Source organism: Caenorhabditis elegans, chromosome II (assembly GCF_000002985.6).
Source record: "Caenorhabditis elegans chromosome II".
Classification (NCBI taxonomy): domain Eukaryota; kingdom Metazoa; phylum Nematoda; class Chromadorea; order Rhabditida; family Rhabditidae; genus Caenorhabditis; species Caenorhabditis elegans.
Window position 1 is genome coordinate 1,763,303 of NC_003280.10, and position 19,975 is coordinate 1,783,277.

A 19,975-nucleotide genomic window follows, 5' to 3' on the forward strand; every position below is an offset into this window, starting at 1 on the left:
TCATTTGATTTCTGCCTGATAAGCATCTTTCCATTTCATTTCACCTACCTGAAAGTAAGTTTCAGTTCGATGTTTCCACTTTATAATGAGTTTCTACTGCCCGCTGTGTCAAGTGGCCCCAGGAAAAAATTTTCCCTGACTTATGCTGCTAAGAATTTGTCGCAATTTGTTGCCGGAGAGAAACAGTTTAGCAATGAAAAAGTATTGTTTGGTATCCCATGGTAAAAGAACGAAATCTATAAAATCTGCAAATTTTCCCAATTTAAGGAGGTTGGTGGTCTTCGAAAACCACGATGAAATAGTCGGACTATCACTAAGCTGTGGACAATGTGTACAAGACTCGAGAAAATGGTCATTGTCAATTGAAGTTGAGCTCAAATTGATGTCAAGCTCTGAGAAGGGTTTTAGCAAGGTCAGAAGGCTGCTCGTGAAAACGTTAACCAAAATTGAGCTGCAACTTCTCGACACTGAAGACTTGATAGAAAACTTTGTGTCCGCGGAAAGTGTGAGAATTCAAGTTGATGTGAAAATTTTGGAACAGAAAGGTATGTGAAGTTAGTAGGAATCTTTTATTCAAAATTTTCAGAATTAAAATATGAAACCAAAATTTTTGAACTAACTTACCCTATTCAAAATCTGGCAAGATTTGAGAACAGAGAATCACAATCAAGTGATGTAAGGGAGTGCTTTAAAGTTCCATGGTTTGTTTGATGATCTACCATTCAACGATTTTTGAGCTTAAGTTTAAACTTTCATTGCAGGAGTATCTTCGTTGAAAAAAACCATGACTTTCTCAGCTGTCATCTGATGTATGAAAAAGAGCTGTGCACTCCGAATGACTGGCATATCCAGGGAGTTTGTACATTTTATCTGAAATCTGATGAAGGAAAATCGTTCTGCAACTTCTATGAAATTGATCTCAAAGGGCCTGGAACGTCGGGCGATGATCACTTTATCAAATGGGAGGATCTGATAAGGAATTATTCAATCGACGATAGTGTAACAGTGATAGCTCGCGTGCAAATCACTAGCTTGAAAAGTAAGTAGTAGGCTCTGACTAGAAATAATTTTCACGTTTAGGATCATTCATGAAGGAAGGGCCCATTTCAAAGAGTTTCGTGATCTCTCAACAATTCGGTGGCATTTCTAGCGTCTTGGAAGGTGAAACTCTCATAGGCAGTGAGGAGAAGAGATTCAATATTCCGTGGTATGTTATTTTAGAATCTTAGTTTTAGCAGAAGCTCGTGAGAAGGCACTTGGCGGGTGTAGGAGATGATAAAGGCAGACAGGCATTCTCATGCCTAACTTCAGGCGACAGAACCGAGACGCATTTTTGCCGAGGCTCAGTTTCCGATTCAAATCTTATTTTCAGGACAATAAAAATGCAACGCAGGTCGGGATTTGTCGTGATTTTTCTATATTGTCGGAGAAAATCCTATCCACATCAAATTTGGACGGTTTACGCGAAATGCTGGTTCAAGTTGGTGTCAGCCAACGGGAAAAGTTTGATGAGACTTCAAAATGCTGTTTTTCAATGCGAAGACACTTGTGAATTGGATAAGTTCACCAGATGGGAGGATATGATGACGGATTATGCGATTGACGATTATGTGACTATAGAGGCTCATGTTGAAATTTATGATATTGTTGAAAAGGATATTGATTTATTGGCACCTTCACTGAGCAATGCCCTGGATGAACAGACTTTTTATGCGTAATTTCTTGGTTTTCGACTAGAAGGATCTACCTATAAATACATTTTTTACAGAGGAAGCTTCTTTTCAGCTTTCACAATCAGTAATATTTCGAGATTTGAAGATGATGAGAAACAATGGGGTAATACGGAAAAACGTTATAATATTCCATGGTAAGTCCATGTCACTTTGCAGCAAAAAAGCCTAATGTTTCAGGAGGCTGCGAGCGAAAAAATCATTTGATTTTCTCGAAATTAATCTGTTCTGCGACGAAGAAAATATTATGACTACCAATAAATTGGTAGAAGCGGAATGCACATTTTGTTTGGTGTCCTCTAATGGAAATTCCCTAAAACAAAAATTGAAACTCTATTTTGGAAGACCGGGTGGTCAAGGCGTCTGTAGATTAGTTGAATGGTCAGAGCTGGAAGAGGATTATGCGGTCAATGACAGAGTGGTAATCGAAGCGCATGTGAAAATTAAAAAGGTTCGAGGTTTGTGAAAGCTTTGTTTTCTTTTTCACACTTTTGGTTTTCAGAACTTTCACACGAACCTCTACCAATTGAAAGAAGCTGTGTCTTGTCGCATACTGTAAGAAATATTGCCAACATGGAAGAAAGCAATTTTATTTTCAATATAACAGAGGAATGGTATTATGTTTTATGGTACGTAAATATATGAATATATATATACTTTTTTTTTCAATCAGGGGCATATCTTTAAAGTGTAACAGTGGATTTGTTGAGCTACAACTGAACTGGGAAAATGAGCTCTTTGAGAATGAATCTTGGACTATTCAGACTAGATTTCAACTTTCGCTCATTGGAGCTAATGAAAAAAGAATCACACAGTATTTCGAGCACACTTTCGATAAACCAGGCTCAAGTGGGGATTCAAAGTTCTTGAGATGGGAGGATATGGTGAATAATTATGCGATAGAGGACAGTGTCAGAGTTGAAGCTTGTGTGAGGTTTATTCATGTGATAGGTTAGTTTTGGGATGTCACCATGTATTTTTGGTCATTTTTCAGCTACTCCTCCGCAGAAATCATTTGCAATGTTTTATACTCTCGGAAACCTCTCCAATGTTCTGGAAGAGGAACATCACTTCAGTCTAACCGAGAAGCACTTTGAGATTCCATGGTTCGTTTTTATTTGTTTTTAAAGTCTTCTAAAACTTTAAAAATGGATAATTTTTTTATTTTTTCAACCAGGAGAATTTCGGTGCAACGAAAACGCATGTGCATTTTGATCTACCTGCATTGCGACAAGCCTTACAGCAACAACGAAGACTGGTCGATTCAAGCTGAAGTACATCTTATTTTGGTTTCAGACACAGGAAGAACATCTACTGATAGGGTCACTCACATTTTCGAAAAACCAGAAGGGATATGTTGGACGAAGACATTAAATTGGCAAGACATGGAGAAGGACTTCATGGTTGATGACAGCGTTAGAGTTGAGGCTCGTGTTAAAATAGTGGACGTCAAGAAAGTTGAGAAGAAACTCGCTAGAGTGGTTGAGGATGCAAAAGCACCCCCCAAAGCTTCCAAAAATTGATTTCAGTATTTGAGTCATGCGTTTTGTTTTCCCGCATACATATGTATATTATAAATGTTTAATTTTAACATAAAAAGATGTAAATCAAATACAAAATTACTTAGAAGTTTTTTATTTGAAAAAAGTGGCAAGTTAAAGCACGTTAAACGCCTCCTTCTTCCACGCAATCCCATTTTCCAGTCTCCCGGTTCCAGTTACACACTTCTTTTCGCAGTTGCTCATTGTTCGCATTCACCTCCTTAAATTCAAGTTTGCCGGAGTTAGCGGCCAAGAAGGCCATGTATACGAATCGGGATTGACATGATATTTATAATCGGGCAGATGCAGCGAGTTTCAGAGGGATACACAAAACTTTTGTAAGGCAGGCCAATAAAGCAAAATCCTATGTAAAAGACCTCGGTGATTGTGAAGAAGATAGCCATGAATATTTTCTGAGATCTGGTAGTTTTTGTGGTTTTCACTAACCTGTAGTAAATAGGGATTTACCAGAGAATTTCAAGCTATTCTTCGACGCTCAATTGATTTTCCCCATCGGCAAATCTTCACAGATGCTTCACATTGGATTTCGGCAAATTTGCCGTGGCCCGAACTCCGAACTCAATCTCCGAAAAATGTTGCATTTTCATGTTTTCTGGAGCACCAAACCTACTCATTGTAAATTCTGAACAAAAATCTGGTTTCTAAATAAGTTCCGTGAGGTGTATCTGCTGCTGAAACATCGAAATAACTCAATTTTGAGTCATTTTACAAAGTTTTTTGAGGGCAAAATCAATCGTTTTGGGCAAAATTATATTCCCAAATTTTTGATGTGTGCGGCGAATTTCGAAATTTTCCGAGCTCGGAAAATTCGGCAAATCTTTTTTTGAAATTTCGCCGTGCTCGGCAAATGGCAAATGCGGCAAATTTGCCGCACACCCCTGGTACAACTTTTTTTTCCAAAGGGGCACATAGTATTTATTTTTTCATTGTTGCAGAAACGGAAAGAACTATCAAAAACATTAGGAATGTGTGGGGGAGTGAATATTAAAAATGAGTTTTAAGGTATTATATGTATGTACAAGGTTTGTAGTGTTCGAGAATGTCACAAGGTTTGTAGTGTTCGAGAAACACATAGGGCAGCTGGAGCTGATAAGAAAGCACTTACGAGCGGTTATATCGAGCGGTATTCACTTCATTGCCACTTCATGCTTTATTTTTTCTCTTTTTTCTTGCTTATAGTTTAACAACTTTTAAATTGTGAAATTTCAGGTTCATAATGAGTCTCTCCGAAAGAGACTTTTCAATGGAATATACCATAAAGAATGTTTCTAAATTTTCCAATGGGGAAAATCAGTGGAGTGATGAAATGATTTGGCGTAATTTAATATGGTAAGGAAACATTATGTTTTATTTGCAAAAATTTTGATTCAGGAAATTGAAAATCAGCAAGTTAGATGATTGCCTTGGTGTATCCCTATACTGTTCTCAAATTTCCAATACTTGGATCAAAGACTGCCAGGTTTCGGGAGTAGTCACTTGTGAAATAGTGTCAGACAATGGGATAACTCACAATGACAGCAGAAATTTCCACAAGAAATCACCATCAAAAATGAAAGGTCCTGTAGTTGGTTTTCACGAGTTTCAAAAATGGGACGAGATGGAAAACAACTTTTTGATTGCGGATGTGTAGATAATTTTGCAACGACAGGTCAGTAAATTTAACGTCTTCAACCACTTATTTATAAATTGCAGAGCATCCGAGTTTTCTTAGTGGCGAATTCGAAATATCTCATCAACTTAAACATCTTGAAAGATTTGAAGAATATGAAACACAATTTAGTGATGTGAAAGAATGTCAGGGAATTTTATGGTTTGTCATATATAACTTGTATAACGACCCAAATTGTATCCGATAGTTTTTGTAAACTTTCGAATTTATTTTATGGCGGTTCACCATTTTGAAAAGACATCCAATTTTGTTGGCTATAAAATTGTTACTGTTGCTCCAGTTTTAACTTATTTTTGCTCAAAAAAAGATTGCGTTAAAGAAAAATTTAACCAAAAAGAAATGCTTAACCTACATCACTGTATTTGTTACAGGAGGATATGTGTTATAAAAGAGGAAAGATATCTCGAATGTTATTTACAGTGTGAAAGCAATCCCAATACATCACTAATTTGCGTCAGTGCAATATGCAAATTGCGTATTAAGTCCAAGGAAAACTATGAGATTTTCGACTTGGATGTACTTGAATTCAGTAGACCTACAATGCTGGGCAACAGTAAATTGATGAAATGGGAGGACCTGATATCAAATTATTTGGTTAGCGACAGTGTCACAATAGAGGCAGATTTGGAAGCCTATAACGGTCTGTTGATTATGATTTGAAAACGAAAATTTATTGGTTGCACTTTCAGGATGTCCAGTCAGAGAAAATTATATGACAAAAAAGTTTGTTCTTTCACACCAGTTTTCTGATGTGTCCTGCATCGAAATAAGAGAAAGGAGGTTTAGTAAATTTGAGAAACGATTCAATATTCCATGGTAAGATAGTTTTCCTCGTTTAGTGTTGTAATCAAGATTTCAGGAGGATAGAGTTAAAGAGAGTATCAGGATTTCTCGAGATTCACCTACATTGCGGAGAAAATGCAACATTTGACTATCATAAAATCGAAACAGACTGCTGGTTCAATTTGGTATCAACCAACGGAAAGCACTTGATGAGACAAATGTCTGCGAAATTTTACCGTATTAGTGATATAAAGAGCTTGAGGAAAGTCATTAGATGGGACGATATGATGACAGATTTTGTAATCAACGACAGTTTTATCATCGAAGCTCATATCGAGATTTTGAGTATCATTGAAGAAGCGTGCTTTTGGCCTTATTGGATAACGGAAGAGGATGCAGTATTTCATGAATATACGATTTGTAGGCTATAACAATTTAAAGTGGTGTTTTTCAGAAGATCTTTTTATATATCCTGTAAAGTTAACAATGTTTCAAGATTTCTAGATGATGAGAAGCAGTGGGGTAATACGGAATTACGATATGAAATTCCATGGTAAGTTCCTTCAAAAGTTCACAATACTTCATAGCGTAGAACTTATATTCTTCAGGAGAATCCAAGCAAAAAGAACCTATGATTTTCTCGAAATGTATCTTTTTTGTGATGGAGAAGGCAATGGTTTAGATCAGTTAATAAAAACAGAAGTCACGTGCAACTTGGTTTCTACAAACGGGAACAACTTTAGACGAACAACAGAACTTAATTTTAAAAAACCAGGTGGTCAAAGCATCAGTGAATTTATTAAATGGAACGACATGATAGAGTCTTTTCTCAATCCGCTTGAAGACAGTTTGATCGTCGAAGCTCATGTTAAAATTTTCATGGTTGAAGGTTTGTGTAGTTGATAATGTTGTCTTTAAAAAAATAAAGCAATTCTGGGAAAAATTGGTTTTCCAGAGTTTTCGCGTAAATTTCTGCAAAACGAAAGAAGTTTTTTGATGTCGCACACAGTGAGAGATGTTTCAAGCGCGGAAGAAGGAAACGTAGTTTTTTGTGCTACGGAAGAATGGTACGATGTTCAATGGTAAATAGCCGGTAATTTCATAGTTATTGAAATTTGAATATTGCAGGAGTATTTCTATGAAGTACATTAATGGATTTGTTGAATTACTTCTAAGTTGTGACAAAGATCTGAACGCGCATGAAGCATGGAGCATTGAAGCTAGCGTTCAACGCATACTCGTTGGAGCAAATGGTAAAAGACTCACTGACTATTTTGAGCATACTTTTGAAAAGCCCGATTCGATTGGGGATTCGAAACTCATTAGATGGGAGGACATGTTGGATCAGTATGCGGTGGAGGATAGTTTAACAGTTGAAGCACGAGTGGTGTATACGAAAATTATCGGTTTGTTGTACAGTCCTATTTGCATGTTCTGATGCAAAGTATTTAGATCCTCAACCAGAGTACTCGTTCATAATGTGTCATACCGTCAAAAAACTATCAAATGTTCGAGAAGGAGAATTTCATTTTAGCAAAACCGAACAGCATTGTGATGCTCCATGGTTAGTGTGCTCGTCGTCTCAAAAATAAATTGATGTTTCAGGAGAATTTCCTTGAAAAAAGAAGAAGCGTGTATTTTGATATATCTCCATTGTGACAAATTATTATCCAACGATGAACACTGGTCGATTCAAGTCGAGGTTCAACTTGTTTTGGGGTCAGAAACTGGGAGAACTTTAACTGACAAGGTCACTCACATTTTCAATGAACCGGAAGGAATTCATTGGACTAAAGATTTGACATGGGAAGACCTGGAGAGAGATTTTATGGTTGATGACAGCGTCAAAATTGAAGCTCGTGTCAAGATAGTGAAACCTGTCGAAATTGATAATGAAGATGAACATTAGAGTTTTTGATAACTTTGAGGAGTGATTTGAAATATTATATTTTCATCTGAAAATGTTTTCCAGTAAATGTAATTTTCAAAATAAAGAAATCATTGATGAGTGTCGTACTAAAAATAATTTACTCAACAAATGTTAAATTTTTTTTCAAAATGTTTGAGGGGGGGGGGGGGGGGCAAAATCAATTGTTTTGGTCAAAATAATATTGCCAAATTTTTGATGTGTGCGGCAAATTTCGAAATTTTTCGAGCTCGGCAAATTTGGCAAGTCTGCTTATTTTAGAATTTTTTTGAAAAATAATTCGGCAAATTTGCCTCTCACCCCTGGCACAATTTTTTCCAAGAAGCACGGAGCATTTTTAACAAGCTTTCACTGTTACAAAAGCTGAAAGAACTATCAAAAACATTAGGAATTGTGTCGCGTCAAAAATTACCAGCAAAACTTCAATTAACTTCCAAAAATCGAATTAATTTTTTCTGTGGGGGAAGTGAACTTTAAAAATGGGTTTAAAGGAATTATATGTATGTACACAGTTTGTAGTATTCGAGAAACACATAGGGTGAATTGAAACTGATAAGAAAACACTCACGGGCGGTTATATCGATTGCGTATTCACTTCAGTGCCACTTCATGCTTTATTTTTTCTCTTTTTTCTTGCTTATAGTTTAACAACTTTTAAATTGTGAAATTTCAGGTTCATAATGAGTCTCTCCAAATGTGAATTTTCAATGGAATATACCATAAAGAATGTCTCTAAATTTTCCGCCGGTGAAATTCAGTTTAGCGATGAAACAATTTGGCGTAATTTAATATGGCAAGGCAAATATTGAGTTTTATTTGTAACATTTTGATTCAGGAAATTGAAAATCAGCAAGTTAGATGATTTTCTTGGTGTATCCGTATACTGTTCTCAAACTTCCAATACCTGGATCAAAGACTGCCAGATTGTTGGAATATTGGAATGTAAAATAGTTTCAGACAATGGGGAAACTCATGAGGGAATCAGGTTACTCAACATGAAACCACCAAGAAAAATTGAAGGTCCTATGATTGATTTTCGAGAGTTTCTAAAATGGGACGAAATGAAAAAAAACTTTTTGACTGCGGATAGTGTCAAAATTGTAGTTATTGTGAATAATTTCACAGCATTAGGTCAGTAAAGTTAATGTCGTCAAACAATTTTTCAAGTTTCAGAGGATATAGATTTTCTTTGTGGTTTTAAAATACTTCATACATTTAAACATCTGGCCAGATTTGAAGAAAATGAAACACAATTTAGTGATTCGAAAGAATGGGCTGGAACTTCATGGTTTGTCTTATATTACGATCCAAATTGTATGTTGCTTCAATTATTTTATGATGGTTCACAAATTTAAAAATACAGTCTATTTGGTTGGCTATATAATTGTCACTGTTACTCCACCTTGAACTTATTTTTGCTAACAAAAATATTGAGTTGAAGAAAAATTTAACTGACAACACTGTATTTGTTACAGGAGGATATGTGTAAAAAAAGAGGAAGGATATCTCGGATGTTATTTACAGTGTGAAAGCAATCCCAATACATCACTAATTTGCGTCAGTGCAATATGCGAATTGCGTATTAAGTCCAAGGAAAACTATGAGATTTTCGACTTGGATGTACTTGAATTCAGTAGACCTACAATGCTGGGCAACAGTAAATTGATGAAATGGGAGGACCTGATATCAAATTATTTGGTTAGCGACAGTGTCACAATAGAGGCAGATTTGGAAGCCTATAACGGTCTGTTGATTATGATTTGAAAACGAACATTTATTGGTTGCACTTTCAGAATTTCCAGTCAAAAACGATTACATGGCAAAAAAGTTTGTACTTTCACAACAATTTTATGATGTGTCTCGCATCGAAGAAGGAGAAAGTAGATTTAGTGCATTCGAGAAACGATTCAATATTCCATGGTAAGATGGTTTTCCTCGTTGAGTGTTGTAATCAAGATTTCAGGAGGATAGAGTTAAAGAGAGTATCAGGATTTCTCGAGATTCACCTACATTGTGGAGAAAATGCAACATTTCTCTATCATCAAATCGAAACAGACTGCTGGTTCAATTTGGTATCAACCAACGGAAAGCACTTGATGAGACAAATGTCTGCGGTGTTCTGCAGAGATGTTGATATGGAGAGCCTGAAAAAAAGCCTGAAAAAAGTCATTAGATGGGACGATATGATGACAGATTATGTAATCAACGACAGTTTTATCATCGAAGCTCATATCGAGATTTTGAGTATCATTGAAGAAGCGTGCTTTTGGCCTTATTGGATAACGGAAGAGGATGCAGTATTTCATGAGTATACGATTTGTAGGCTATAACAATTTAAAGTGGTGTTTTTCAGAAGATCTTTTTATATATCCTGTAAAGTTAACAATGTTTCAAGATTTCTAGATGATGAGAAGCAGTGGGGTAATACGGAATTACGATATGAAATTCCATGGTAAGTTCCTTCAAAAGTTCACAATACTTCATAGCGTAGAACTTATATGCTTCAGGAGAATCCAAGCAAAAAGAACCTATGATTTTCTCGAAATGTATCTTTTTTGTGATGGAGAAGGCAATGGTTTAGATCAGTTAATAAAAACAGAAGTCACGTGCAACTTGGTTTCTACAAACGGGAACAACTTTAGACGAACATCTAAACTCTGTTTTGAAAAGCCAGGCGGTCAAGGCATCATTAAATTTATTAAATGGAACGACATGATAGAGTCTTTTCTCAATCCGCTTGAAGACAGTTTGATCGTCGAAGCTCATGTTAAAATTTTCATGGTTGAAGGTTTGTGTAGTTGATAATGTTGTCTTTAAAAAAATAAAGCAATTCTGGGAAAAATTGGTTTTCCAGAGTTTTCGCGTAGATTTCTGCAAAACGAAAGAAGTTTTTTGATGTCGCACACAGTGAGAGATGTTTCAAGCGCGGAAGAAGGAAATGTAGTTTTTAGTGCTACGGAAGAATGGTACGATGTTCAATGGTGAGTAGCCGGTAATTTCATAGTTATTGAAATTTGAGTATTGCAGGAGTATTTCTATGAAGTACATCAATGGATTTGTTGAATTACTTCTAAGTTGTGACAAAGATCTGAACGCGCATGAAGCATGGAGCATCGAAACTAATTTTCAACTGATACTTGTTGGAGCAAATGGTAAAAGACTCACTGACTATTTTGAGCATACTTTTGAAAAGCCCGATTCGATTGGGGATTCGAAACTCATTAGATGGGAGGACATGTTGGATCAGTATGCGGTGGAGGATAGTTTAACAGTTGAAGCACGTGTGAATTTTACTCTGCTCATCGGTTTGTTGTGATTATCTGTTTGTTTTCTAGATTTTAATTTCAAATAGTTACAGAGCCTCAACCAGAGTACTCGTTCATAATGTGTCATACCGTCAAAAAACTATCAAATGTTCGAGAAGGAGAATTTCATTTTAGCAAAACAGAGACGCATTGTGATGCTCCATGGTTAGTATGCTCCAGAAGTGTGCGGCAAACGGCTTATTCGGCAAACTTGCCGCACGCCCCTAGTGTGCTCGTCGTCTTAAAGATAAATTGATGTTTCAGGAGAATTTCCTTGAAAAAAGAAGAAGCGTGTATTTTGATATATCTCCATTGTGACAAATTATTATCCAACGATGAAAACTGGTCGATTCAAGTCGAGGTTCAACTTGTTTTGGGGTCAGAAACTGGGAGAACTTTAACTGACAAGGTCACTCACATTTTCAATGAACCGGAAGGAATTCATTGGACTAAAGATTTGACATGGGAAGACCTGGAGAGAGATTTTATGGTTGATGACAGCGTTAAAATTGAAGCTCGTGTCAAGATAGTGAAACCTGTCGAAATTGATAATGAAGATGAACATTAGAGTTTTTGATAACTTTGAGGAGTGATTTGAAATATTATATTTTCATCTGATAATTTTTTCCAGTAAATGTAATTTTCAAAATAAAGAAATCATTGATGAGTGTCGTACTAAAAATAATTTACTCAACAATGTTAATTTTTTTTTCCAAAATGTTTGAGGGGGGGGGGGGGGGGGGAAATCAATAGTTTTGGTCAAAATAATATTGCCAAATTTTTGATGTGTGCGGCAAATTTCGAAATTTTCCGAGCTCGGCAAATTTGGCAAGTCTGCTTATTTTAGAATTTTTTTGAAAAAAATAATTCGGCAAATTTGCCTCTCACCCCTGGCACAATTTTTTCCAAGAAGCACGGAGCATTTTTAACAAGCTTTCACTGTTACAAAAGCTGAAAGAACTATCAAAAACATTAGGAATTGTGTCGCGTCAAAAATTACCAGCAAAACTTCAATTAACTTCCAAAAATCGAATAAATGTTTTCTGTGGGGGAAGTGAACTTTAAAAATGGGTTTAAAGGAATTATATGTATGTACACAGTTTGTAGTATTCGAGAAACACATAGGGTGAATTGAAACTGATAAGAAAACACTCACGGGCGGTTATATCGATTGCGTATTCACTTCAGTGCCACTTCATGCTTTATTTTTTCTCTTTTTTCTTGCTTATAGTTTAACAACTTTTAAATTGTGAAATTTCAGGTTCATAATGAGTCTCTCCGAAAGAGACTTTTCAATGGAATATACCATAAAGAATGCTTCTGAATTTTCCGATGGGGAAATTCAGTGGAGTGGTGAAAGAGTGTGGCGTAATTTAGTATGGTAAGGCAAACAATAAGTTTTATTTGAAAATTTCCGATTCAGGAAATTGAAAATCAGCAAGTCTGATGGTTTTCTTGGTGTATCCCTATACTGCTCTCGAACTTCCAATACCTGGATCAAAGACTGCCAGATTTCTGGAGTAGTCACTTGTGAAATAGTGTCAGGCAATGGGAAAACTCATATGGGCGGATAGTGTCAAAATTGTAGTTATTGTGGATAATTTCACAGCATCAGATCAGTAAAGTTAATGCCGTCAAACAATTTTTCAAGTTTCAGAGGATATAGATTTTCTTTGTGGTTTTAAAATACTTCATACATTTAAACATCTGGCCAGATTTGAAGAAAATGAAACACAATTTAGTGATTCGAAAGAATGGGCTGGAACTTCATGGTTTGTCTTATATTACGATCCAAATTGTATGTTGCTTCAATTATTTTATGATGGTTCACAAATTTAAAAATACAGTCTATTTGGTTGGCTATATAATTGTCACTGTTACTCCACCTTGAACTTATTTTTGCTAACAAAAAGTCATCAAAAATTTGACACATCAAAAATTTGGCACGTCAAATTAATGTTCAATTTGCGTATTAGGCCGAAGGATAACTATGCACTCGATATAGGTGCACTCGAATTCAATAAACATACAATGAAGGGCTACCGTAAATTGATGAAATGGGAAAAGCTGGTATCAAATCATTTGGTTAACGACAGTGTTACAGTAGAAGCAGATTTAAACGTCTTTAACTGTCTGTAATTTTTTTTGATAATATAATGTTGTTGATTGCAGTAGCAGGATATAAAATCTTCGACAAATCTACGACAAAAAAGTTTGTACTTTCACAACAGTTTTCTGATGTGTCCCGCATTGAAGAAGGTGAAAGTAGGTTTAGTAGATTCGAGAAACGATTCAATATACCATGGTACGATAAGTTTCCTCGTTGTGTGTTATTATCAAAATTTCAGGAGGATAGAGTTACAGCGAGTATCAGGCTTTCTCGAGATTCACCTGCATCGTGGTATAGAAATTGAAAAACCTGACGATGTATTTACTATAATCAAAGCGGACTGTTGGTTCAATTTGGTGTCAACCAACGGAAAGAACTTGATGAGACAAATGTCTGCGGTGTTCTGCAGAGATGTTGATATGGAGAGCTTGAAAAAAGTCATTAGATGGGACGATATGATGACAGATTATGTAATCAACGACAGCTTTATCATTGAGGCTCATATCGAGATTTTGAGAATCATTGAAAAAAAGAACTTTAGTCCTAACTGGTTATCGTACATGAAGCCAGTATTTTATGAGTAAATTATTCGTGTTCTAAAACACTTCAATGTCGTGATTTTCAGAAGATGTTTTTATATAACCTGTAAAGTTAACAATGTTTCAAGATTTCAAGATGGTGAGAAACAATGGGGTAATACGGAATTACGATATGATATTCCGTGGTAGGGTAATTCAACAGTTCACAATATTTTGTACCGTACAGTTTATATTCTTTAGGAGAATCCAAACAAAAAGATCTTTGGACTTTCTCGAATTGTATCTTTTCTGTGATGAAGATGACAATGTTTCAAAGAAGTTAATTCAAACAAAATGTACGTTCAATTTGGTTTCTACAAACGGGAACAACTATAGACGAACATCTAAACTCTGTTTTGAAAAGCCAGGCGGTCAAGGCATCAGTGGATTTTTTAAATGGAACGACATGATAGAGTCTTTTCTCAATCCGCTTGAAGACAGTTTGATCGTCGAAGCTCATGTTAAAATTTTCATGGTTGAAGGTTTGTGTAGTTGATAATGTTGTCTTGAAAAGTAATTCTGGAAATTATTGTTTTTTCAGAATTTTCGCGTAAAATTCTGCAAAACGAAAGAAGTTTTTTGATGTCACATGTGGTTAGAAACGTTTCGAATATGGTAGAAGGAGGAGTAATTTTTAGCGCTTCGCAAGAATGGTACGACATTCCATGGTGAGTAGCCGGTAATTTCATAGTTATTGAAATTTGAGTATTGCAGGAGTATTTCTATGAAGTACATCAATGGATTTGTTGAATTACTTCTAAGTTGTGACAAAGAGTTAAACGCGCATGAAGCATGGAGCATCGAAACTAATTTTCAACTGATACTTGTTGGAGCAAATGGTAAAAGACTCACTGACTATTTTGAGCATACTTTTGAAAAGCCCGATTCGATTGGGGATTCGAAACTCATTAGATGGGAGGATATGTTGGATCAGTATGCGGTGGAGGATAGTTTGACAGTTGAAGCACGAGTGAATTTTATAATGCTTATCGGTTTGTTGTGAATATCTGTCTGTTTTCTAAACTTCAATGCTAGTTGCAGAACCTCAACCGGAGTACTCGTTCATAATGTCTCATACCGTCAAAAATCTATCAAATGTTCATGAAGGAGAATTTCATTTCAGCAAAACCGAAAAACATTGTGATGCTCCATGGTCAGTTTGCAAATCAATTCAAAGATAAATTGATGTTTTAGGAGGATTTCCTTGAAAAAAGAAGAAATGTGTCTATTGATATATCTCCATTGTGACAAGTTGTTATCTAACGATGAACACTGGTCTGTTTAAGTCGAGGTTCAACTTGTTTTGGTGTCAGAAACTGGAAGAACTTTAACTGACAAGGTCGCTCACATTTTCAACGAACCGGAAGGAATTCATTGGACTAAACGTTTGGAATGGGAAGACCTGGAGAGGGATTTTATGGTTGATGACAGCGTTAAAATTGAAGCTCGTGTCAAGATAGTGGAACATGTCGAAATTGAAAATGAAGCGATTATTGGAGACTTTTATAACTTCGAGGAGTGATTTGAAATATTCTCATTTGATAATTTTTTCATATAAATGTATTTTTCTGAAAAATAGAAATCATTGACTTTTAGAACTGCTGCCAGCTCGACCATCGCCTCGAAAATGTTGAAAAAAGGCGGGAAAAATATTTGAATTGATAGCCAAGAGGAATTTCACCGCAGCGCGTGCAAAAGTATCCGCATTTGCGTGTGATGGCGTTTTCAAAAATTCCCGATCTTTCAGTCAAGCTGGGGTAGATTCTAGGAATTGCTGGCATTTGTGGAGTACCAAACGGAGGAAAAAACACACAAACATTTATTAATTCAAAAGAAAAGAAGAAAAAAGAAACTATAGGTTGACTTTGTATATTAAATTTAATATTAAGAAAAAAATCTATGGAAAAGAATATGTATATAATCACTGGGAGTCATCAATGACTTGCAACTTCGGCATGTTCTACAATCTTGACACGAGCTTCAATTTTGACGCTATCATCAACCATAAAGTCTTTCTCCAAATTTTCCCATGTCAAATCTTTAGTCCAATGAATTCCTTCTGGTCTTTCAAAAATGTGAGTGACCTTGTCAGTTAAAGTTCTTCCAGTATCTGACACCAAGACTAGTTGAGCCTCGACTTTAATCGACCAGTGCTCATCGTTACATAACCTCTTGTCGCAATGGAGATATATTAAAATGCACGATTGTTCTTTTGTAGCGGAAATTCTCCTGAAAATGAGCATGGTTTTTGTGTAAATCAAAATAATTACAAACCATGGAGCATCACAATGCTTTTCTGTGTTACTAAAATAGGATTCTCCTTCTTGAACATTAGGAATATCTTTGAGAGTGAGTAACATCGTGAATGAGTATGAGGGAAGCAAATCTACAACAATTAATCTCCGGAAAATTTAGAAAAAAAAGTTGCAACAAACCAGTAATATGAGTGAACACCACGCGCGCTTTAAATGTCACACTGTCATCCACCACATACTGACTCAACATATCCTCCCATCTGATGACTTTCGAATCCCCAGCCGACTCGGCATTTTCAAAATTGTGCTCGCAAAAGTCAGTGAGGATTTTATCATCTGCACCAACAAGCATGAGTTGAAACTTCGCTTGGATACACCAAATTTCATTCTCGGTATGTTCTTTGTCACAGCTTAGAAGTAATTCAACAAAACCGTTGTTGTTCTTCATAGACATACTCCTAAAATTTTGCAATTTTCAAAAACCATAAAACAATCTGTAACTCGCCATAAAATGTCAAACCATTCTTGCGAAGCGCTAAAAATTACATTTTCTTCTTCCATATTCGAAACGTTTCTAACCACATGTGACATCAAAAAACTTTTTCGATCTGGAGGAATTTCGTGCGGGACTCCTGGAGAAAGTAATTGCCTATATTTTTCAAATGCAACATTGAAAACACCACAAACCTTTAATAAAATAAACTTTGACATGAGCTTCGACGATCAAATTGTCTTTGAGCGGATTGAAATAAGTCTCGATCACGTTGTCCCATTTAATAAATTCAGTGATGCCTTGACCGCCCGCCTTCTCGAATTTCAGCATAGCTGCTTGTTTATAATTGTGCCCGTTTGTGGAAACCAAATTGAATGTGACTTCAGTTTGTATTGACCAGCCCTCGTGAGACTCGTAAGCATTATCGCAAAACAGAAAAATTCCAAGAAAATCCGCTTTTTTTATCGCTTGGATCCTCCTGAAATATTGAATATTATTAGCTTGAACCAATTTATAAAAATTCGATATGGGTTGTGCAGAAACCGGCAACTTGGAAATTTCTTGAGTTCGGCAACTGTGGTACATGCCGGTTGCAGAAAGTTTCGATTGCCGCACAGCCCTGCTTGGATCCTCCTAAAACATTAAATTACAGTGTCGTTATTTACATACCATTGTAAATTATGTCGTGTTTCTGTGTCGCTCCATTGCTTCTCACCATCTTGAAATTTTGAAACATTGTTGACTGTGCAGGCTAAGAAAAAGTGTCTAGAAAAACACTACTTTAAGCAGTAATCCCGCAAATTTCACATACCCAACAAACTCCGTGTCAGACATTAACTTTGTGTCAGACCTATGATCAGGCTCGAATATATCTCCGTCTTTGCACCAACACATGTCGACACGAGCTTCAATAATTACAAAGTTGCTGACCACGTAATCCGTCATCATATCATCCCATCTTATAAACTTGGTGATGCCCTCCTTTTCATTGTTTCGGTGAAACACTGTATCGGACTTTGCGGATTCCACTCGTCTCATCAAATTTCTCCCATTTGCTGACACTAGATTGAACACACAGTTTACAATGATCTCCCAAACTGCATTGTCTGATTTTCTTGAGCCTTCCTCACAGTGAAGATGAACTGCCAAAAATCCTGATTCTCGTTTCAACTCTACCCGCCTGAAACAGTCGTAGCAGTACATAATTAGTTGAAGCATCTTCTAACCATGGAATGTTGAATCGTTTCTCTGAACTACCAAACCTAGATTCTCCTTCTGCAATGTTCGATACATCAGAAAATTTTTGTGAAAGCACAAACTTCCTTGCAAACCGATCTTGCTTTTTCGAGTATACTAAAAATGCATCATAAAGCTCCACTTTATCAAAAATAAGTCGACGAACCGTAAACCTTTGGTAAAACAGCTGCTATTACCACACTGTCATTAACCATGTACTTTTTCCGCAGCTCCTTCCATTCTATCATTTTCATGTTGCCCACTCTTGTATTTCTATGATCAAATTCACTTGGGAAACTATTAAATTTGCCATCGGGCTGACCATGACGTTCCTTGGGCAGAATACCCAACCAACAATTTGGTTCAATAGTGGCACTATAATCTGTCGATGTATGTAAATTATTTTCATACTGAAGATAAAATCCAAAAAATCCATCCTTTTTCATAGCACCTATTCTCCTGAAACAAAACATTGTAATGTTAACATTCATATTAATTGTTTTCAAATTGACGGGGCACACATTTTTAACTGTATAAAAAAAATTTTGGGTAGAAATTTGGCTTGGGTGAAACTTGGGTTCAACTTTGGTGCAGCCTGAATCCAAGTTTTATCAAAGTCATGCCTAGCTTTTGCCCAAGTTTGGCCAACTTCTGATTGAAATTAATATTTTCTGGGCCAAACTTGGGAAGAAGCTGAAGCCAAATGCCGAGTTAAAGCCCTCTTTGACAAAATAAAAGTCAAACCATGAAGCTTGCCCGCATGCTTTTGAATCACCGAATTGAACTTCATTTTCTTCTAATCTCGACACATTTTTAACTGTATGAAAAAATGAAACCTCTCCTCTATCGATCAGCATTGCTTCTGAAATTCAAAAAAAAGTGTTCGCTCACGTTAACTTTACTGACCTAGAAATTCAAGATTCTGGACATGAACTTCGATTTTTGCACTATCCGCAATCAGAAAATTTTCATCCATCTCTCTCCACTTTATAAAATTTGGAAAACTATGTATTGGTTTTTCCATTGAAGGTTTCGTTTCAGAATTTGCTACTCCGCTTTCACTATGAATTTTGCCGTTGGCTGATACTATTTTGTATTCAACTTTTGCAGAAATCTGACATTTATTGCACAGTATCCCAGAAGGTAAAGAACAGTATAAGAAGACACCGAGAAATCCATCGGATTTGTTGACCTCCAATTTCCTGAAATAAAATTGCAAGCATTTGGTTCATTAATTTGAAGTCATATACCATATCATTTTACGCCACACCAGTTCATCGCTAAATCGATTTTCTTCATCAGAAAAATTAGAAACATTCTCAATTGTGTATGGTAGCAAAAGTTGAGAAGTGTCCATGACGGAGTTGAAACTTCAAATCAAGAATCTTTTCAGCAATAAACGGCAGAAATAAAGAAATAAAAAAGAATACAATAAAAACGTTTGAAATGAAGTAAAGACAATTTCGTGATAACGCCCCGTACTCTTATTATCAATTTCAATGGGCCTGCCTCCATTTTATTGGTTCTCAGCTAAATTTTGCTATTCATTAGTACAAAACGGTTACATTTTTGAATGAAGTGTGGAAAACTTGGTGCGAATGAATTGCGAGCAATGAATTGTTATTATTGCGTCTACTCAGTTGTCAAAACAATAACATTTCATTGAACAAAGTTACTGATTAACATTTTACATAGTTTTCCAAGTTTTCCACACTTTATTCAAAAATGTAATCGTTTTGTACTAATGAATAGGAAAATTTCGCTGAGAACCAATAAATAGGCAGGTCCTTTAAAATAGATAATAAGAGTACGGGGCGTTATCACGAAATTGTCTTTACTTCATTTCAAACGTTTTTATTGTTTTTTTATTTCTTCATTTCTGCCGTTTATTTCTGAAAAGGTTCTTGGTTTGAAAACTAAACTTCGTTACTTCTCAAAATTTGTGATTATAATTTTTACGTCAGGAAATCAAATGCCAACAAATCCGATGGAGTTCTCGGGTCTTCTTATACTGTGCCCTACCTTCTGGCATACTGTGCAATAAATGTCTGATTCCTGCAAAAGTTGAATACAAAATAGTATAAGCCAACGGGAAAATTCATAGTGAAAGCGGAATAGCAAATTTTACAACGAAACTTTCAATTGAAAAATGAGTATATAGTTTTCCAAATTTTTTTAAAATGGGAAGATATCGTTAAAGATTTGGGGATTACGGATAGTCTGAAAATCGAAGTTCTCATCTCATAGAGTTTTTAGAGGAGACGTTAGCTCCACTTAAATCTTAGCGAACACCCGTGTTCAGAACTCAAAAAAACACACACACACAC

The 19,975-nt window shown here is 35.9% G+C and overlaps 5 protein-coding genes and 1 pseudogene across 8 annotated transcripts; 5 read left to right on the forward strand and 1 right to left on the reverse strand.

Annotated features, from left to right (window-relative positions):
* Positions 1-69: 69 nt before the first annotated feature.
* On the forward strand, positions 70-3,253 carry math-28 (MATH domain-containing protein; the record flags this gene model as incomplete). Of its 2 annotated transcripts, none has more annotated exons than NM_001047308.1 (12): positions 70-221; positions 268-545; positions 587-701; positions 762-1,039; positions 1,081-1,207; positions 1,373-1,714; positions 1,769-1,867; positions 1,911-2,188; positions 2,233-2,359; positions 2,404-2,681; positions 2,725-2,836; positions 2,908-3,253. In NM_001047308.1, the coding sequence occupies 12 exons, from the start codon at positions 70-72 to the stop codon at positions 3,251-3,253; spliced, it is 2,532 nt and encodes an 843-aa protein (NP_001040773.1). The 2 variants fall into 2 exon arrangements, with proteins under 2 accessions (NP_001040773.1, NP_001040772.1); NM_001047307.3 differs by having other exon boundaries at positions 3,027-3,228.
* A 1,255-nt stretch (positions 3,254-4,508) lies between these two features.
* Positions 4,509-7,653, forward strand: math-27 (annotated as a pseudogene). The gene is made up of 11 exons: positions 4,509-4,621; positions 4,664-4,940; positions 4,985-5,102; positions 5,333-5,601; positions 5,651-5,777; positions 5,821-6,297; positions 6,353-6,633; positions 6,700-6,826; positions 6,873-7,150; positions 7,197-7,308; positions 7,350-7,653. Coding segments are annotated over exons 1-11 (2,483 nt in total).
* Positions 7,654-8,344: 691 nt separating this feature from the next.
* math-26 (MATH domain-containing protein) lies at positions 8,345-11,642 on the forward strand. The gene is made up of 12 exons (NM_061674.8): positions 8,345-8,464; positions 8,507-8,802; positions 8,845-8,959; positions 9,147-9,415; positions 9,465-9,591; positions 9,635-9,979; positions 10,025-10,123; positions 10,179-10,459; positions 10,526-10,652; positions 10,699-10,976; positions 11,030-11,141; positions 11,241-11,642. The coding sequence occupies exons 1-12, from the start codon at positions 8,352-8,354 to the stop codon at positions 11,542-11,544; spliced, it is 2,466 nt and encodes an 821-aa protein (NP_494075.1). The 5' UTR covers positions 8,345-8,351; the 3' UTR covers positions 11,545-11,642.
* math-3 (MATH domain-containing protein) lies at positions 8,783-15,240 on the forward strand (the record flags this gene model as incomplete). Of its 2 annotated transcripts, NM_001393011.1 has the most annotated exons (10): positions 8,783-8,802; positions 12,634-13,107; positions 13,149-13,281; positions 13,325-13,666; positions 13,712-13,810; positions 13,866-14,146; positions 14,206-14,332; positions 14,379-14,656; positions 14,706-14,817; positions 14,859-15,240. In NM_001393011.1, the coding sequence occupies 9 exons, from the start codon at positions 13,008-13,010 to the stop codon at positions 14,947-14,949; spliced, it is 1,563 nt and encodes a 520-aa protein (NP_001379639.1). In that variant the 3' UTR covers positions 14,950-15,240. The 2 variants fall into 2 exon arrangements, with proteins under 2 accessions (NP_001379639.1, NP_001367464.1); NM_001381336.2 differs by lacking the exon at positions 8,783-8,802 and having other exon boundaries at positions 13,008-13,107; positions 13,712-13,815; positions 14,859-14,990.
* Positions 12,232-12,966, forward strand: F36H5.14 (MATH domain-containing protein). The gene is made up of 3 exons (NM_001393010.1): positions 12,232-12,357; positions 12,400-12,774; positions 12,824-12,966. Exons 1-2 carry the CDS (start codon positions 12,245-12,247, stop codon positions 12,548-12,550), a joined length of 264 nt encoding a protein of 87 aa, NP_001380101.1. The 5' UTR covers positions 12,232-12,244; the 3' UTR covers positions 12,551-12,774; positions 12,824-12,966.
* A 229-nt stretch (positions 15,241-15,469) lies between the features above and the next one.
* Positions 15,470-19,272, reverse strand: math-4 (MATH domain-containing protein). The gene is made up of 12 exons (NM_001047270.4): positions 18,899-19,272; positions 18,555-18,850; positions 18,393-18,510; positions 17,815-18,107; positions 17,639-17,765; positions 17,224-17,592; positions 17,082-17,177; positions 16,607-16,890; positions 16,425-16,551; positions 16,100-16,377; positions 15,939-16,050; positions 15,470-15,893 (listed from the first exon to the last, which is right to left on the reverse strand). Exons 1-12 carry the CDS (start codon positions 19,003-19,005, stop codon positions 15,599-15,601), a joined length of 2,502 nt encoding a protein of 833 aa, NP_001040735.2. The 5' UTR covers positions 19,006-19,272; the 3' UTR covers positions 15,470-15,598.
* Between the last annotated feature and the right edge of the window lie 703 nt (positions 19,273-19,975).